A 17,006-nucleotide genomic window follows, 5' to 3' on the forward strand; every position below is an offset into this window, starting at 1 on the left:
ACTGGCTTCCTTTGGTCAACTAGATGGGTGACCTTGTGATGAAGGAAAATTAAATTAGTTAAGCAGGACTTCCCCCTCATAAACCTGTGAAGACCAGTAGCTTTAAAATTACATGAAAATTTCTCAAAAAAAAAAAAAAAAAAAGAAAGTATTCAGCAGTCCTTACTATAGGAAACCTCAGGAAAACTGCCTGTAATTCTCACGTTCAGTATCATGCTGATTAATGCTTTATTGCATACAGGCAAGGTATATAATTTAATGAATAGCGCAACAGGCATTTTTCAAAGAAAATCACAGTAAGAATGTTTAAGATTTTACCGTCATGGGAGAACTAAGCAAGATTCTTCATATCCGAGAGTATCAGAGAAGACAGGCAGGCTGACAAATTATTGCCCTGATTAAGGGCAATGATGCCAGTGTGGTGTGTTGTTTGAATGCTGGCTGTTTCCTTTAAATAAGTCTTTCCTGACCTTTACAGCAGGTAAGAATGATGCTTGCTTGAGGACAGCACACTCCATGTGAGCAATTCAAGGAAGCTGTAAAAGTCCATGGATCCGGCCCCCAAGGCTTGGAAAATCTTCTAGTGCTCTAATGTTGTTGTATTATAGAAATGCCCTAACCATTCACCTCAGCAAGGACGCAGGTTTCAGTGACCCCAGGATAACACTGTGTGCCCCGTGGCATTCTTTAACCAGTCCACAGAGAGTCCGTGGTCACCTTGTCCTCTACCTGTCATGGCAATATCTGTCAAAACCTGGAGACACGGCAGAGATAAGATAGACGTGCAGGTGTGGATCAGCCGGTGCATGTGGAATACCTACCGTTTTATTGGACCTCAGTTTTTCTGGTAGATGCTTCAGCTGTGGCAATTATCCATGGGATTTCCCAATTCCCGACGCAGGGACCCAGAAAGCATAAAGCTCGCTTGTAACCAAATATTCCTTCTCCCCACTAACCTTGTGCCAAGCACTGGTAGGAAGCAAGGGACTACTGGTAGATATTTGTTGATACATATACGTTACAGGCAACAAATTGATCACCTCTATATATCAGGCTGTGTACATAATAATGTTAATATAAGCAGCAATGACCGGTGTTCGTTCTATAAAGCTACATTTGCAATATTACTAAAAAGTCTACTGTCCTTTGATTTACATGTAAAAATAACATTACATGGTGTATTGTGGTCTATCATATGCATCCATGGGGGAACAGTCTTCTCCCTTACACCACTATCCTGCATCAACATTCATGAACTGGCAGCCTCCAGTGTTGAGATAAAATTAAACAGAGAGGTTGTTGCGCTATGCTAGAGGACTCCCTAATTTACCCTCGATTTATTTGGTTTTGGATTGGCTAATCCACAATTAGTATAATGGCATTTGTTTAAGATAAGATAGGAAAAGAAAAAGTGTTTTAAAGAAGTAAAGGGGATACAAAATTATCCCAACCAAGTGAAAAGCGGAATAGATTGTTGCTACCGTAGATTTTGGAAATCTCCCTCATATATGGAAATCCATATTGATAAGTGCAGGTAAGTATTAGATGAATGATGACTTGCTAAATACACTTAACGGCTGTCAATATGCAGATGACATAGATCCCCATATGTGAAATACTTAACACCCTCAGCTCCTAATGCAACAAGTGGAAATTTAGAATTAGTAGTAACATATTCAAATCTTTTTAAGATCAAGCATAAAACTTGGCAATGTTTACGCTTGTCTTGTCTTCCCATTTCTCCCTGAAATGAAAAGCTCAAACACCTACTTCTTTTTTAATTCCTCTGAGATGGTATTTTGGCAGTCTTTCCCAGCTATCTAGCCTGCATGCTGTTGGATATACTAGTGTTGAAACATATCTGATGTTCAGCGCATAATAATTTTCTGTGGGGTAACTGGAAAGTGCATTGAGTTTTCCTTGAGAGACTTGCTCAAGGCATGGATCATATTATCCTCTGTAGCTACGGGGAAGCTATAGCTAAAATTAAATTTTATGCTTTATTTTAAGGTTAAAAAACACATTAGAAGTTAATCATTAATCCAAAGGAGCTCTGATCGTTCCTATTAATAGTAAAGTAGCTGATCTATAATAGAGATTGTATACCTGAGTTCCTAAAATAACCGAAGTGTGAAAAAAATAGCACTCATGCTACTACTGTCGGCGAAGTACATTCCAAGAAACAGCAGGCTGAGTTCTGCCTTAGGATCACACTTGCTGCAGGCAAAGATGACTCCAGCTCCGCTCGGCAAGCTGGTGCCACTCCCACCCGAATCCCGTTCCGGTCTGCTCAGCCCGCATTCCTCAGTCTCTCCCACAGCGCAGAAGTGGTTTATCCAATATTTCCTCTTGGATCCAGGCTTTGCAAGGGGGCCCAGGCCAGGTGGTATTTCATAATCTGTTAATTTTCCCTGAAGGGAATTGCAGATGGAAGTGAGTTATGTTATGAAACGTTGACACATTCCTTTCCCAGAGTCAATGGGAAGATCCAGGGGAAATTCCTTCTTCCTCCAAGTCCATCTTCTTTTCCCGTACAGACTGGTCTTGCACTACATCCAGGCTGCACAGCCCTGGGAGAGTGTAAATCTATGACTTCTGTTCCATTTGATTGCATTTAGAATAAAGATATCATTCAGTTTTACATAAAAATAATTCGAATTGGATTTTGATAACTTTCCTCACCACTGAATAGCTGCTTTTCCTATTAACAGTTCTATTGAATTCAATGGCATTGAATTTATGGTGCAAGAGATCACTCAACATGACAAAGCATCACAAAATCAGGCTTTAACAGAATCTTTTTATTTTGTATTTACAAGGATCCCACCCAGCAGGCATCTTGTCCGTGGGAGGAGCTCTTCAGCATATCACCAGACAAGAAAATACCAATAATAAATAACTACAACATCAAAACCACGCTGATATAACAGCAGGACGCTATGGTGGCGTCACAGGAATTCTAGTTTTCCCCAAGGTAAATAACCGCAGGTACTTTGGCAGCTATAGTACCTCTCCGTGAGTCATGACATGAAAATCTCATTCAGGTGTCTAAGAAGAGCACACTTGTGAACACTGAACTAACACTGCTTTTTTGAAACTACTCTTGCTACCCGTGTTTTTATGGTAAAGCTCCTAACTACCTGATCTCGCCCTCTGTGCCAGTGCTGCCACTTGTTCTTGTAGCCAGAGCTACCTTAAATAGCCATGGACTGGGGACCGCAAAAGGACTCAGTTTCCTTGAGAAGCCATGAAGAATCCCTGCGTTGTTTTTCTCTCTGTTACGGACCTATCGGAAATAGGCACTTCGGAATTGCAAGTGTAAACTCAGACTAAAAAAGAAACCCACAGGAACTCTATTGAAATCATCGTGCCTCTGCCAGGGAACAGATGTAACACTTAAAGCGTGCCCAAACCAAAACAGTAAGGAAAGAGGAAAATTCATGCTTCAAGCAGACTGCTCTTCCTTGCCAAATAGTACTGCAAAGTGCTGCCTAATTAGCTATCTGCTATCACCCACGTATCCTTCAGATGCACTTTTTGGCAGGCTTCTTCCTGCCACTAAGTACCAGTTTTCTCTAGGATATATTAGTTTGCATTTTCCAAGGTCAATCGCACCGTACTTGCTGCCCCCGTTTGTAACCACTCTTCGATCATCGGCATTGCTGCTCTCCCTAGCAGGTCAGGCGCTTCTGAATCCTCACTTCTTACAGTATGTCCATGACATTTTGCTTTCCAGAATGACGTGTAAAGGAATATCACTTCTCTTTCATTGAGTTGTCAGTCCACATATCACAGGCGGTATCACGAACGTTTATTCACTAGAATGACTTTGTGAGATTCTGTAACAGTTTTCTTACTTAGATGTAAACGCATTTTATGATTCTATTCTAGTAAGAATTATTTTTAGTAAGTATTTTTCTAGACAGATTGTTTTTCAGACACTGAAGCCCTTTCATTGTTTATGGCTTCACATACACTCAAGGAGCCCGATCCCGCTTCCTCACTTACCCAAACAGTTCCAGTGGCACAGCTTATGAGAATAGGCAGAATTTGGCCCTGTATACACATTTCACCCTGGTTAAAAACAGCACAAATGTTGATATCATCTGGCATCTTCTAACACTGAATGCTTAATGTGATTTTTGGAGGAAGCTCATCACTGAACTGCCAGTGAAACCAACACCTATTATGCACCAAATACTTCACAACAGCACCGACAGATCATAAAACATCTTTACAGAGATATTTTTAGATTTCTGTACCCATAGCAGCATCCTTCATCTCTGGCACATGCTAAAGCAACCTGGGTGACAACAGATCTGCCCATATGGCCTGTATTTTGGCTGCTCCTCCATAATGCATCCCGAGGTACCTGTACAAGCCTGTTCTAAAGCTATTTTGCTTTAGGAAGGGGAAGGGTAACAGGAAACACCACTTATTGGTGTTCTCTTTGGTATTCTTTATTGGTGTTGAAGCCAAATGTGGCTTCAAACCTGAGACAGTATCCTGAGAGAGCATTTACAGGTTTGTCCCGAGAAAAGGGGCTGTCGCCCCCCATTAGAACTGCTCAATCTGGGTAGTCTACCCCTTCTCCTGCTGGTTTCAGCTGTCTGCGATCCAAGACCTAGTTGTGAGAGCACCAGCTCTGAGAAACTTCTGAAAAAAACCACTCCATCATGAGAAAGTACACAGTGTCATGCAAGATAAGAAAGGCAAAACAGCAGCAGGGAGTTTTGAGATGTGGATAGTTACCAGGTCAAGGATTCAAAAGGAAAAAACACTGCTATGAAAAGGTCTAAAATCCTAAGAGAAAAAACAGGTGGTTGGAAGATGGCAACGCAGCAGTGATCAGCCCACTCCAAGGATGGCAAGGACTTTTCCCCGCATGGCTGACAACTGCCTGGCCAGCAGAGACTCGCTGCTTCAGGAGGTACACAGCTTCATGAATGTCACCTTCAGAGCCTCCCAACACCGTCTGTTCACTCGGGTGTGAAACCGTGAAAACCATCACCTTTTAGCCATTGGTTATGAAATTCCATACCTGTGGACCTCTAGTTTGTCTTTGCCATGAGCTTTTATTCTTCCCTGTGGACATTAGTCATATGATTTAGTGCTAAGATGGATGATGTAATGCAATGTACCGGGGACTTCTAGAGCGTGGAAATCATCATTCCTAAATCATCTAGACATGAAGATCTGGCAGTCTTCTGAGAAGATCTGAGAATCAAAGGAACTAACTCAGACTTGGCTGTCAAGAAACTGATGAAGAGCTTAATCTTGCAAAAAGGCAAAAGAAGAGAAACTGTAAAATGTAGAAGAATGTAAAATGATAAGTGTCTCCAGCTAATTAAATTCTTAAGGCCTCTAATAAAGAACAGATGATATTTCAATGATGATTATGCTATATTAATGCGTTGACAACTACGAGTTTCTGGTTGTATATTAAACAGATTTGATAAAATGCGATGCATAAAGCAACTCCTTTCCCTCCATGATTCTGTAATAGAAAGAAACCAACAAAATGTTTTTTCTCAAATTTCCACACAAAAATTACCATTGGAACATGATTAAACCTCAGAATTCAGTCCCAAAGGAGTCTGGTAAAGATGTGAGCAACAGGGTGCTCTGACCTGATTTTTTGGGGTGATTACGGCATATACAAACTAAAACCCCCAGTTTCACTCAAAGTTGTATCAGTGGAAAAAAAAAGACTGACAGTTGAAAGTACACAGTGATCCAGTAAACTGCACAGGTTAAAGATCTTTCACCAGCTAATGAAACTGTAATAATAAACATTTTATTAAAACATTTTTTAAAAAGCATTCTATGGAGGCCTGATAGTATGTTTGCATATAACAAAATTCATTTCTCGAGCACGTGAATGCATACGAAAGTCAACTCTACGTCTTGCAATGCCTTTGAGTAGTTCCTGTATTCAGTGCAAAGACCCATAGTAATGAAGATGATACAAAATCTTGAACTGAAGAGTACTACATACCTCTTGTGGTCTTGTCAAGAAATGCTAAAGAGAAATTGGTCAAAGACTCCTTAAGCAATGAATTAGCACTGGGGATGCTAATTCTACCTCTGCCTAAGATCCTGCCTCATTTACTGTTTCCTTTTTGGCTTTTTCTTATCTGGCTTGTAGGAGTAGCTTATCTCTTGCAATGAGACTGTACAGATGGTGGAATCTCGTATCAGACCTTCCTGGGCCACTTGTTATATTGCATTGTCTCTCCATGGACATTCCTGCACGGCCACTTAATGCCTTCTCTGTGGCTCAGTGTTATGGGCTAAATCAAGTGAATATTTAACAGAGTCAGGCCACCTGGAAAATAGTTTCCATATGAGAAAATGAAGACTGACTGACTGACTGGATGACTGTAGTTAGTTAATATTCAGGTATGGATTTACGCTTGTTTCTACAAAGTGTCCTAATAGCACAGCTATAGGAAAGTATAAGAAATAAAACCAAAACCTCTCGTTTAATAGATTTCTTGTGCTTCCAGTGGATTATTTATGGTTTTTTTTAGGTGCTACTCCTCATGCTTGCGAGAAGTTGTCTAGTCCCTCGCCCAGGATAAACCCGGGCTGCAGCATATTCCAGTAGAAGTTCAACCTCGAGCTTTCACTTCGCAGAACCTTTCCAGCCGAGGGGCCGCAGTGCCGCGGGCAGCGGGAGCTGCCGGTGCGCGCCCTGACTGCACCCCGAAAGAGGAGGGCACGGGGAGAGGGGAGGCGACCCCGGTCCCGTCCCGTCCCGTCCTGTCCCGCCCCCGCGCCGGGCGATGAAAAGGGGACGGGGCGGCGCGACCGGCACCGGCTGCCGCGGGACGGGGCGGAGAGGAGGCTGCCGCCGGTCCCCGCACCCAGCGCTGCCCGGGAGACCCGGCGGGACCCGACGGCACCCCCAGCACCGCCACGGAGCCCTCTCCTCCCCTCCCAGCGCCGCGGACCGGCCTCCAGGGAGCGGCGGCACCGCTGGCTCCGGGACCCTCCTCACCTCCCGGCGGCACCGAGGGCTTCGGGATCCTCCGCACCATCCAGCAGTCCAGACGGCCACCGGACCTTCCTCATCACCCGGCAGCACTGAGGGCTCCGGGACCCTCCTCGCCGCCTGGCAGCTCCAGTAGCCGCGGCACCATCCTCACCGCATCCACCACAGCCCACGGGCCACTGGGGGCCAGGGCTTGAGGGCACCATGACTGTGCTTAAGTTGTCCCTCATGGCCTTCAGCTTCGTCTTCTGGGCAGCGGGGCTGACCATGCTCATCATCGGTCTCTGGGCCAAGGTGTCTCTGGGGAGCTACCTGGCGCTGTCGGCCAACGACTACCCCAGCGCCCCTGCCATCCTCTTGGCCACCGGCGCTGCTGTCATCATCTGGGGCTTCCTGGGCTGCTTCGGCACCGCCACAGAGCACCGGGGCCTCCTGCGTGCCTACAGCACCTTCCTGACTGCCGTGCTGGCGGCCGGGCTGACGGCGGGGCTCTCGGCCCTCCTCTACCGCCAGAACATTGCCCAGGGTTTCCAAGAAGGGTTACACCAGGCCCTGCTCGCCTACGGGGAGGATGAGGGGATGGCGGACGCTCTAGATGCTTTGCAGAGTGCCTTGTCTTGCTGTGGTGTGAAGAGCTACCGGGACTGGCTCACCTCGCCCTGGGGGCAGGGGCGAAATGGCTCGGTGCCCCTCAGCTGCTGCCGGGCCCGCCGGGGCTGCCAGCCCAGCCCGCCCAACGTACACGGGCTGCACCGCGACGGTTGCTTCAGCAAGGTGTCGGCCTTCGTCAGCAGCAACATGTTTTACGTTGCCACGGCTGCCCTGGGGTTGGCCCTGCTGCAGCTCATCGGTATTGTGCTGGCCTGCCTGCTGGCTGCCCGCATCCCTGCCCACCGGCTGGGCATCGCCACCCCTCGCTGACATCCCCCCGGTCCTGCCCCTCATCCCCTCCAGCTCCCTTCTTTCCCCCAGACCTGGGTGCACCCCATTGGGAAAACCCTCCCTTCATACTCCCCACTTCCACCTGAGCTTCCTCCTCCAGACTCCATTCCTCCTCTGGAGCCTGTCTCAGGTGCATCAACGCCACAGGCATCTCCGCAGCCCCTCAGAGCTGGGAAGGTGCCTCCTGGCCTGGCCATGCAGGGCAGCAGGTCCCCACAGCACCCCTTGGAGCCTCTGGACCGCAGAGAGTGGTGGCAGCAGGGACAGTCATCGCCCTCCGGGGCAGTGGAGACAGCTGGGTCAAGGCTGACTGTTTTTCTGGGAGACATAAAGATCCCAAGGATCTGAAATGGGGGCCAGGAAAGAGCAGAGGGTCTGGGAGAGCAAGAGAGGTGTCTCTCAGTGTTACACCGGGTGAGTGTTCTTCTGAGACTGGAAAATGATGTTACTGGAAAATTGCTGGAGTGCCCAAGGTCAGGTCTGGGCCGGGGACACCCAGGTAGCCATGCCAACAGCTGCCATCGGGGTCTGCCATCGGGTCTGCCTGCAGTGTGCACCCCACCGCCGCAAAGGTTTCCTACCTTCAGGGTGAGCAGATTCAAGCTGACTGGCTGCCACCGGTGCTTTTCCCGCTGTGGTGTTTCCCATGCTGATCTCCATCTAAAGGTGGAGCTGCAGCTCCAAGTGCTGCTCCCTCCTTCAGGAGGTGCCCGTCCTCTCAGCCAGTGCTTTGCTGCTTGTGTCTTTGCAGGGATGAGACCTTAAACTTGTGTCCCTGTCATACAAGAAGGTGGCAAAAGCTGTAGGATCAGACCTGACTAGGGGTGGCAAGAGGAGGGAAGGGCACGTTGCCCTTCAGAAGTTTCTTTTGGACTTTTGCTGTTAACTTCAGGGTGAGTGGAAAAGACTCTCTGTTTTATAGGTTTTCTGAAAACCAGCCCTCAGACTCTTTGACATTTTTATTTTTTCAAAGGATCTGTCTGTGAAGTGTGCCCTCACCTATAGTTTTGAAGCCAGCTCTATACAACCGGAGAGTAAATAGAGGACCCCAGGACTTGCTCTGCAGCCCTGAGTGTGTGCAGGACGGACAGCAGTGTAAATCTACAGGATTTTTTTTCTCCCAACAGTTCTGGGCTTGCATTTGGAGCTTTAGGAAAAAAGGCCCTGCACTTCAGAGGGTTCTGAATTTTCAGAACTTTGCCCCTGCTTCTTCTCACTTCCTTAAAACCCACAAACTGGACTTTTGCATGTTTCTCTGCCTCACAGCACAAAGACGTGCTGAATACCCGCCTTGCCCAGCAAACTGGGGAGGGGAGGATTTCAGAAAAGAGCCAAGAACCACAAAGGGACTCCAGGATGTGGCGTCTTTTAGGAACGTGACTAGCAAAGCTGTGGAGAATGGTCAAATGACGACAAATACGAGCAGGACAGGAAATCTGGAATGAAGAAGACGACTGATAGCTTCATGGGAGGAGCGGAGTTCCCCTGGGGGAAAGGGGACTAGCAGTGAAGCTCTGGTGCGCGGGCAATGAATGCATGGGGTGAGGGGCGAGGAAGGCTGGGGTCATTTTCTTCCTGGCTTGCCTTTACTACTTTTGACTACATTTCTGGTTTTCTGTCTTCCTCCCACTGAAGACCTACTGCTTTGGCGACAAGGACGAGCCTCTCCTCCTGCTCATTTTGGGAGCCGGAGCTGGTCCTGGTGAGATGGGTGAAGGGAGAGCAAACCCATCTCAGCCTCTCCATGGGAAAACCAGGGCATACGCAGAGCTCACTCTCCTCCCGCTGTTTAAAACCTCACATTTTCTATACCTAAAAGAACCCTGCCATGGTATCTCTGTGCTTTTCCCCTGCTGAAAATGAGCTTCTAGGATTTTGTTTGACAATGCTCTGGGAGTGAAACTAGGGCAAAACGTGTATTCACTTGGAAAGATTCTGATTTCAGGTATCTTTACTCCTTTTAATGGTCTATACCATTGAAAAATACCTGGAAATGCTACCACTTCCCTGTCTTTTGTGATGATGAAGACCCCCCTTTTTTTTCTCCCACCAGCCTTCTTTTTTTGGGAGAGTGATTGCCCTAATTCTATGGTGAATTTGTTCCTCCTGCAGGACTGTAACTATTTCTGACCTGGGGACGGTGCTGCAATTTGACCTGCTCATACCAGCCCTTGACTTGTTGGACTGCCCTCATAGAGGTGCAGTGTTCCTGCAGAGCAAAGCAGGTTTGTCCAGGGAACAAAAAGGGAATTCCCCCAACTTATATTAACAGTTGGGCAAACCTGATGGTAGTTGAGAATGTAAAACAAACCCCAGACCAAAACAAGGCAAATAGGCATTTCCGTGGAAAAGTGACGTTTTACTCTTCAGATACACAAAATAAAGTTTAAATGAAGTTTCAGCTGAGGACTGCTGAATCCAGAATGGTATTTACAAGCGAAAATCTACAAGGGCCAGCGGGTGTTAGTCCAGGCACACAAACGGATTTTAGTGAATTTATACAAATGGTCATGGAAATAATTCCCACGGGGTCAGTTCTCTCAACCAAAGCTCAAAAGTGAAAAAATAGAAACTGGGTTTTCCTTTTTGGAGAGCGATTTTAGTCTGCATGGATGGATCTTAGGATTCTGAGTTAACAGTTATGTTGTGCTTGGGTGTTAGCTGTGGCTTTATCTTAACTGTCCCTGTGCTGAGGTATTAGGTGGCTATGGAATCACGTTCCAGGTGAAGAGTGCGATGTAAACAGGCTTCTCAGTCATTTGACTGTTCTTCTGAATAGATGAACTTTGAAAATGTGTTTGGAACCTGTCTTTACAGAGAAAACAACGCTTAATTTTTTCTAGTGCTGATGTTTATTGTTTATTGTTTTACATAGTATAATTTTTTATTTTTTTTGTAAATATCCCTGTTTTAACACCACTTTTTTGGAGTTATGCACCCAGTGGAACTCCTGTTACTTTCTGGAAATCAATGTCATGTTTTACCATTTTAACAAAGGGCAAAAAGTATAGTTTGTATGGGGAATGGTACTTCAGAAATAAAGTTTAGCAAGTGCTACAGGCAAAACAGGTCACTGTTTTGAATAAAGTTCAGTATTTGTATTTCTGTATGTCTCCACATGGGTCAACTTAGCGCAAGTGAAATGAAGTGTGTAATGAAATGTAAAGACACAAGCATATTGTGTTTTTTTTTTATTCAGAAGATCCATTAAAGAAGCAATAAAACAAGCACTGCGGAGAGCGTGGGAAAGGGACATGGAGCTGCGCTGGGTTTATCACAACAGTTTTCTTTTTCTGAATCAGTAAGCTCTGAAAACTTTCAAGAATATAGCATTGCTCTTTTTTTTACTCCACTGATTACTAAAATTATTTCTGATCCTGACCCTGCTTACGTTATATGACACACAACAGTCAGTCAGAATGAAGGATGCTGTTGAAACTCATTCAGCCAAAAATCTCGTGTAGATACTCACTTCAGTTGATTTTTTTATGTGTTTAAGTTGCTAGGAATACCAAAATAGAAATGATTTGACAAGTGTAGCAGTGCATGTTTGCGTGGTGGCCAGGCCTGAATCCCAGGACATCAACTTAATGTAATGAATAATTCAAAATGTAAACCATCACTCTGCACTCTTGGCCTACGCTCACTGAAACAGGATAAACCTTGGCAATGAACACGTACATGTTAAGTATACTTCTGTCACTGAATATTTCACAGACTGGCTGTGAGTTTTAGTTGAATGTTGATTATTAGTTCCTCCAATAACAACTAACAACATGAACTTTTGTAGATGTATGTAAGAAATGTCATTCTTCTCTAATTAATTCCCAGACTATCAGATTCATAGAATCATAGAATCATGGAATGTGTTGGGTTGGAAGGGACCTTTAAAGGTCATCTAGTCCAACCGCCCTGCAGTAAGCAGGGACATCTTCAACTAGATCAGGTTGCTCAGAGCCTCATCAAGCCTGGCTTTGAATGTTTCCAGGGATGGGGCCTCCACCACCTCTCTGGGCAACCTGTTCCAGTGCCCCACCACCCTCACAGTAAAGAATTTCTTCCTAATGTCTAATCTAAACCTACTCTGCTCTAGTTTAACCCTTGTCCTATCGCTACATGCCCTTGCAAACAGCCCCTCCCCAGCTTTGTTGTAAGGTCTCCCCGGAGCCTTCTCTTCTCCAGGCTGAACAACCCAAATTCTCTCAGCCTGTCTTCACAGGACAGGTGCTCCAGCCCTCGGATCATCTTTGTGGCCTCCTCTGGATTTGCTCCAACCCGCTTCTTCTTGTGCTGAGGGCTCCAGAGCTGGATGCAGTTACTCCAGGTGGGGTCTCACGAGAGCAGAGTAGAGGGGGAGAATCACCTCCCTCGACCTGCTGGACACGCTTCTTTTGATGCCGCCCCAGATACGATTGGCCTCCTGGGCTGCAAGTGTGCATTGTTGGCTCATGTCCAGCTTTTCATCCACCAGTACCCCCAAGTCCGTTTTCACAGGGCTGCTCTCTATGACATCATCCCCCAGCCTGTATTGATAACGAGGATTGTCCTGACCCAAGTGTAGGACCTTGCACTTGGTCTTGTTGAACTTCGTAAGGTTTGCTCGGGCCCACCTCTCTAGCTCGTCCAGGTCCCTCTGGATGACATCCCGTCCCTCTGGCACATCGACCGCACCACTCAGCTTAGTGTCGTCAGCAAACTTGCTGAGGGTGCACTTGATCCCACTTGGTTCCCAGTAGCTGTTTCAGTTGTCTTGAAATCTTTGTGCTCAGTGACCAAATTTAAATTTAATTTTTAAAATTCTCTAGATTTAATGTTAATTTTGTTCTGGATGGTCAGAATGGCCGTAACTGGAAAACGTTACACCAGACAGCATCGTCTGCCCCTTACTGGAATATGTATTTGTTTTCTGTCATCCTCTTCAGCATAAAGTCACTCAACAAAATGGTATATTTCAATAAAAGCTGATCTCATCTTTTACAAAAAGCCAGTCAATTTTAACATCACTGGTTATTTAATCAATTAAAAACCATACCAAATTAAGTATAGGAGCAAGCTGTGTTGCAGCTGTAGAAACAATAGCTCTGTTGTTTGGACAAACTGAGATTTAGGATTAACAGGGTGGTAAGATTAGGCCCTTGTTATGAAACAAGGACTATTTTATAACGTTGATCTAGAATACCAAGAATATGACTCTTTCAAAACTTCAAAAGTGTTTTGAGATTTTGTCCAACATCAATTATTCACTGGACTTGTGTGTAGCTGAATTTGACATTACAGATAACCAGAACTAAAAATGGTCTTTATAATGGATCTTGAATTTTTAGAGGCTTTTTTAGAGGCTTTAGGTGGCTTTTCTAGCATCAGAAAACTTGAACAATAAGTAAACAGTAAGATTGGGTAAATCAGAGAAGAAAAAAAAGATTTATTTTGTTAAAAAGTAATTTACGTTTATGTATTTATCTTATTACAACATTATCTTCTTTCTTCTGGAGAAAATACAATCACTTGTTACCTCTGTGACTTCCACTCATGGCAGCTGATATTGTATAAAGCCCTTGACAAGAAGAGTACTCATCCTTCTATTTCCACTGATAAATTACAGTAAAGATGCCCTTTTTCATAGGTCCAGCAACCTGCAGGAAATTTTGATAAATCAGACAGCATGGGAAGAGAGATGGAAATTCAGTGTTTTCCCAATCAAATATTTTGGCTTCCAATAAAAAAGGCATGTCCTTGGAAAGTTTGGGTGGTCAAGTTAAGAAGTCTTACCACAGTCTTGTTCCGAAGCACCACAAAATATTGGTCAGAAACTTAAACGTAAGTCACACAGCTAACAGAGTCTGAGACTTTCTTTTCATCTGAAATCTCTTCAGCACAGAAGAATAGCAGATACCATCAGGGAAGTAGCACTGGTTATGGTATTATGATTGTTTGAGCTGTGCTGGCGTCAGCATTGAACAAAGCAAGCCCAAAGATAATCCTAACTTAAAAAGATCTCTATAGTTTCTAAGGGTATCTGTAAGGATCAGGGGAACATCTGTAACGACGTTACGTGTCCAGTCCTTCCCCTTCATCCAGCCAGACATCTCCACCTCAGAGAGCTTATCAGAGCCACAGTCACTTCCCCATAACATCCCAAATTCTGTCTCAAACAGCTAAAGAAAGTATTTGTGGTGAAAGGTTTGTTTTCACTAGGAAAGCAGGCAGTTCATATTGGTTTATTTTGTACCAATATTGTCTCTTGGGGTTTTTGGTCCAGTGCCAGGGCATGAAGAAATAGCTCCAGACAGAATCTAAAAGAGTTTAGATCTGGCTAGAGACCTGAAGGAAGAAAAAAAAAAAAAAAAAAAAAAAGAAAATGCCCAAAGGTGAGGGCAGATGTGGTGACAGGGAGACTGCAAAGTCGGAGAAAACAGTGGTAAGTTCTGCACTGCCATAAAGAGACTATTTTCTGAGCAGAATTTAAGCATGAGCTGCAAAACGGGCTTAACTGTGAGTGAATTCCTTTTGCCATTAGCCTTCTCATCTGTGTAGTGTTTACTTTTTAATGCCACTGTTTACTTTGTGCATCTTGAAAAGTTAATGGGAGCACATAATACCTTTGAATTCTACACTTTTCAGGATGATATTATGGAAGGACATGCAGAGCAATCTAGAGTGCAAAACAATCTAGTGGTAGGATCTCCTGTGGTTCTTCTTTGTTTCCTTCTGTTTCAGAAGCTGGCCATCTTTGTAAGGTAAGATTTTTGACACCATTACATTAATTGGCTAAACATATCTGTGTAGTTTTACATCGGTTTGTATTTCATTGGTCATGCACCCATTATCCTTCAAAGTGGTAAAAATACATGTTTCTAGCCAACTCAATTTGATTGAAAATGATGAATTTCAATCTGTTCAATATACCATTGTAGTTTGCTGAGAAACCGACAAAAGTATCTCCATTTAACCTTGTTTTCTTGTGCGCTTTACTGTCCTGATCTACTTTCTGGGCCAGTAAAATTCAAATATCAATGGATAAAATGTTCCCATGTACCCCAAAGAGAACACAGACACACACACACATGTTTTTCAGAAGCTCTGTATTTACTGGATTTGTGGTCAGATGTGGTCTGATATGTGGGTTTGCTTGTGGATCAGACAGTGACAGAAAAAAAAGGAGATATCTAAGGAACATATCATTCTGTCCTCAACGTTAGCTTTCATTTGCATGAGCACTCAGTACTGTCTATTGGAGAGAGGAAATCTTTTGTTGATGATTTTAATCCATGTAATAGAATTTAGTAGAGAATCTTATCTGGGCTACAGGATTAAAATTGTCAAATTAAACATTATTTCAAATGCTCTAATTCTATAAAGATTTCTCTAATCTGCTTCAAGCGGTTTCTGTGAAGCCTTGCTTCTCCTGTTCTCCCATTCTGCTGATGTCCAGAGTCACTGTTACGCCGGCTTCACAGCAGCAAATTTTCAGTTTTGCGGTGTTTGAAGCTTGAATCTTAGACTATTCCCATTTTGTACGTATTACTCCTGTTTTATCATATTAGGGTACTCAAACTGATACATTATGAATATAATATTTGTGTTTGTTGGTTTTGAGCAGCATCGCGAGTCTTAGGCAAGACCACAGCAAAATAAAGGGAGGTGCAATGCTCACATTGACCAAGACAGGCAACTCCTTGGAAATGGCAAAGAGTATCATACTACATGCTAATATTGCAACAAATAGGTCAAATGCTGCCTGGTGATTCATGTTATTAGACTGCCCAAAATAACAGTTCTACAGCTCTACTCTTTCTACTTGAGATGCACGCTTCTTAAACTATCAGCACTTTAAAGCACTGATATGATCTCATAATAAAACCTAAGAAAAGGGATCCTTCATGCGTAGTGTTAACCATTTCTGATAGCTCCACTTCTTCCAGGTCACAAAGATGGGGTGCTGGGAGTATCCCATGTCAATTCTAGGGCTGACTGGAGAGTTGGGATTGATAATATCTGGGTTAAAATGTCAGCATCAATTAGAGTAGTCCTACTGCTTTGTTACTGTTCTGAGAGCATCTTCCAGGGCTGTTTCTCTGCTGGTTGGTTTCCTGACCTTGCAGACAGCACTGTGTAGGGTGCCCGCTACCTTTTAGTAATTTACAGGCAAAATAGCTGAAGTGGTAGTGTCGGGAAAATGACCTGTGCAATACAGTGCTCTACATTCTGAGCCTTCAACATCCCTGCCACGATATAAAGGAAACCTCTCTAGGTAGTGGATGTCTTTTACATTGTTTTTGAAATTTGTAGGTTTTTACTGAAAGGGTAATAAATACACCTTTTCCCATGAATGCTTTTCCACATGATAAAGCTTCCCTTGGAGGACTGGAGTGACGGTGTCCCTTCTGTTCTTGTCAGCTTCTGCTGTGCTGGAGTTTGCAGCAGGAATGTCTTCTCTCATAGCAGCTCACTGCTGAGAGGGGACTGCCTTGAGTAGACTTTGAAACCACCTTTTTGGCAAGATGCTGTTCCCAGTAGTTGTCATGCTCCTTGACATATTGTACTTGTCTCCCTGTAATCGCAGGTACAGTTGTTCTTGCCTAGGAACTCTCAGAAGAGACAGAGGTGGAGGCTTGCCATTTGCAGTAGTACCTTGAGTTTTGGTGCAGAGTTCAGCCAAAATAATCCTGAAAGAAAAGCACAAATCCAACAGCTAAATATACCTATCTCATGATTTGGAATAGATCTGTTCACCGAAACTGGTAAAGAAAATGCTGGGTGGCTAGGTAATAAGCAGAATTGGGAACTCATTAATATTGCAAAATTTCCCACCATTGCAGCATGTTCACACTTTCTTGTCCACTTTGCCCTTCGCAGACCTGTCTCTGTAACTCCACTGCATTCATGGAGTGTTATTAGCTGTAATGGTCCTCTCAGTTGTTGGTTTTCTGCTATCTTCTGGGTCCCTTGAACCAGCTCCTCCTTCTTTTCTAGCTTCCCACCCCAGGAGTCCAGGTCTGAGCTCCTGGCTGGACAGGTTTTTGAAAAGAAGCCTTTTGATCTGCCTGGCTTTAGTAACAGCAGCTTT

The 17,006-nt window shown here is 44.3% G+C and overlaps 1 protein-coding gene across 1 annotated transcript; it reads left to right on the plus strand.

The window, feature by feature from the left end:
* Positions 1-6,553: 6,553 nt before the first annotated feature.
* Positions 6,554-12,213, plus strand: LOC134510264 (tetraspanin-7-like). The gene has a single exon (XM_063323346.1). It carries the CDS (start codon positions 7,202-7,204, stop codon positions 7,916-7,918), a length of 717 nt encoding a protein of 238 aa, XP_063179416.1. The 5' UTR covers positions 6,554-7,201; the 3' UTR covers positions 7,919-12,213.
* The last annotated feature ends 4,793 nt before the right edge of the window (positions 12,214-17,006 follow it).

The sequence above is a fragment of the Chroicocephalus ridibundus genome, chromosome 1 (genome assembly GCF_963924245.1).
Source record: "Chroicocephalus ridibundus chromosome 1, bChrRid1.1, whole genome shotgun sequence".
Lineage (NCBI taxonomy): Eukaryota > Metazoa > Chordata > Aves > Charadriiformes > Laridae > Chroicocephalus > Chroicocephalus ridibundus.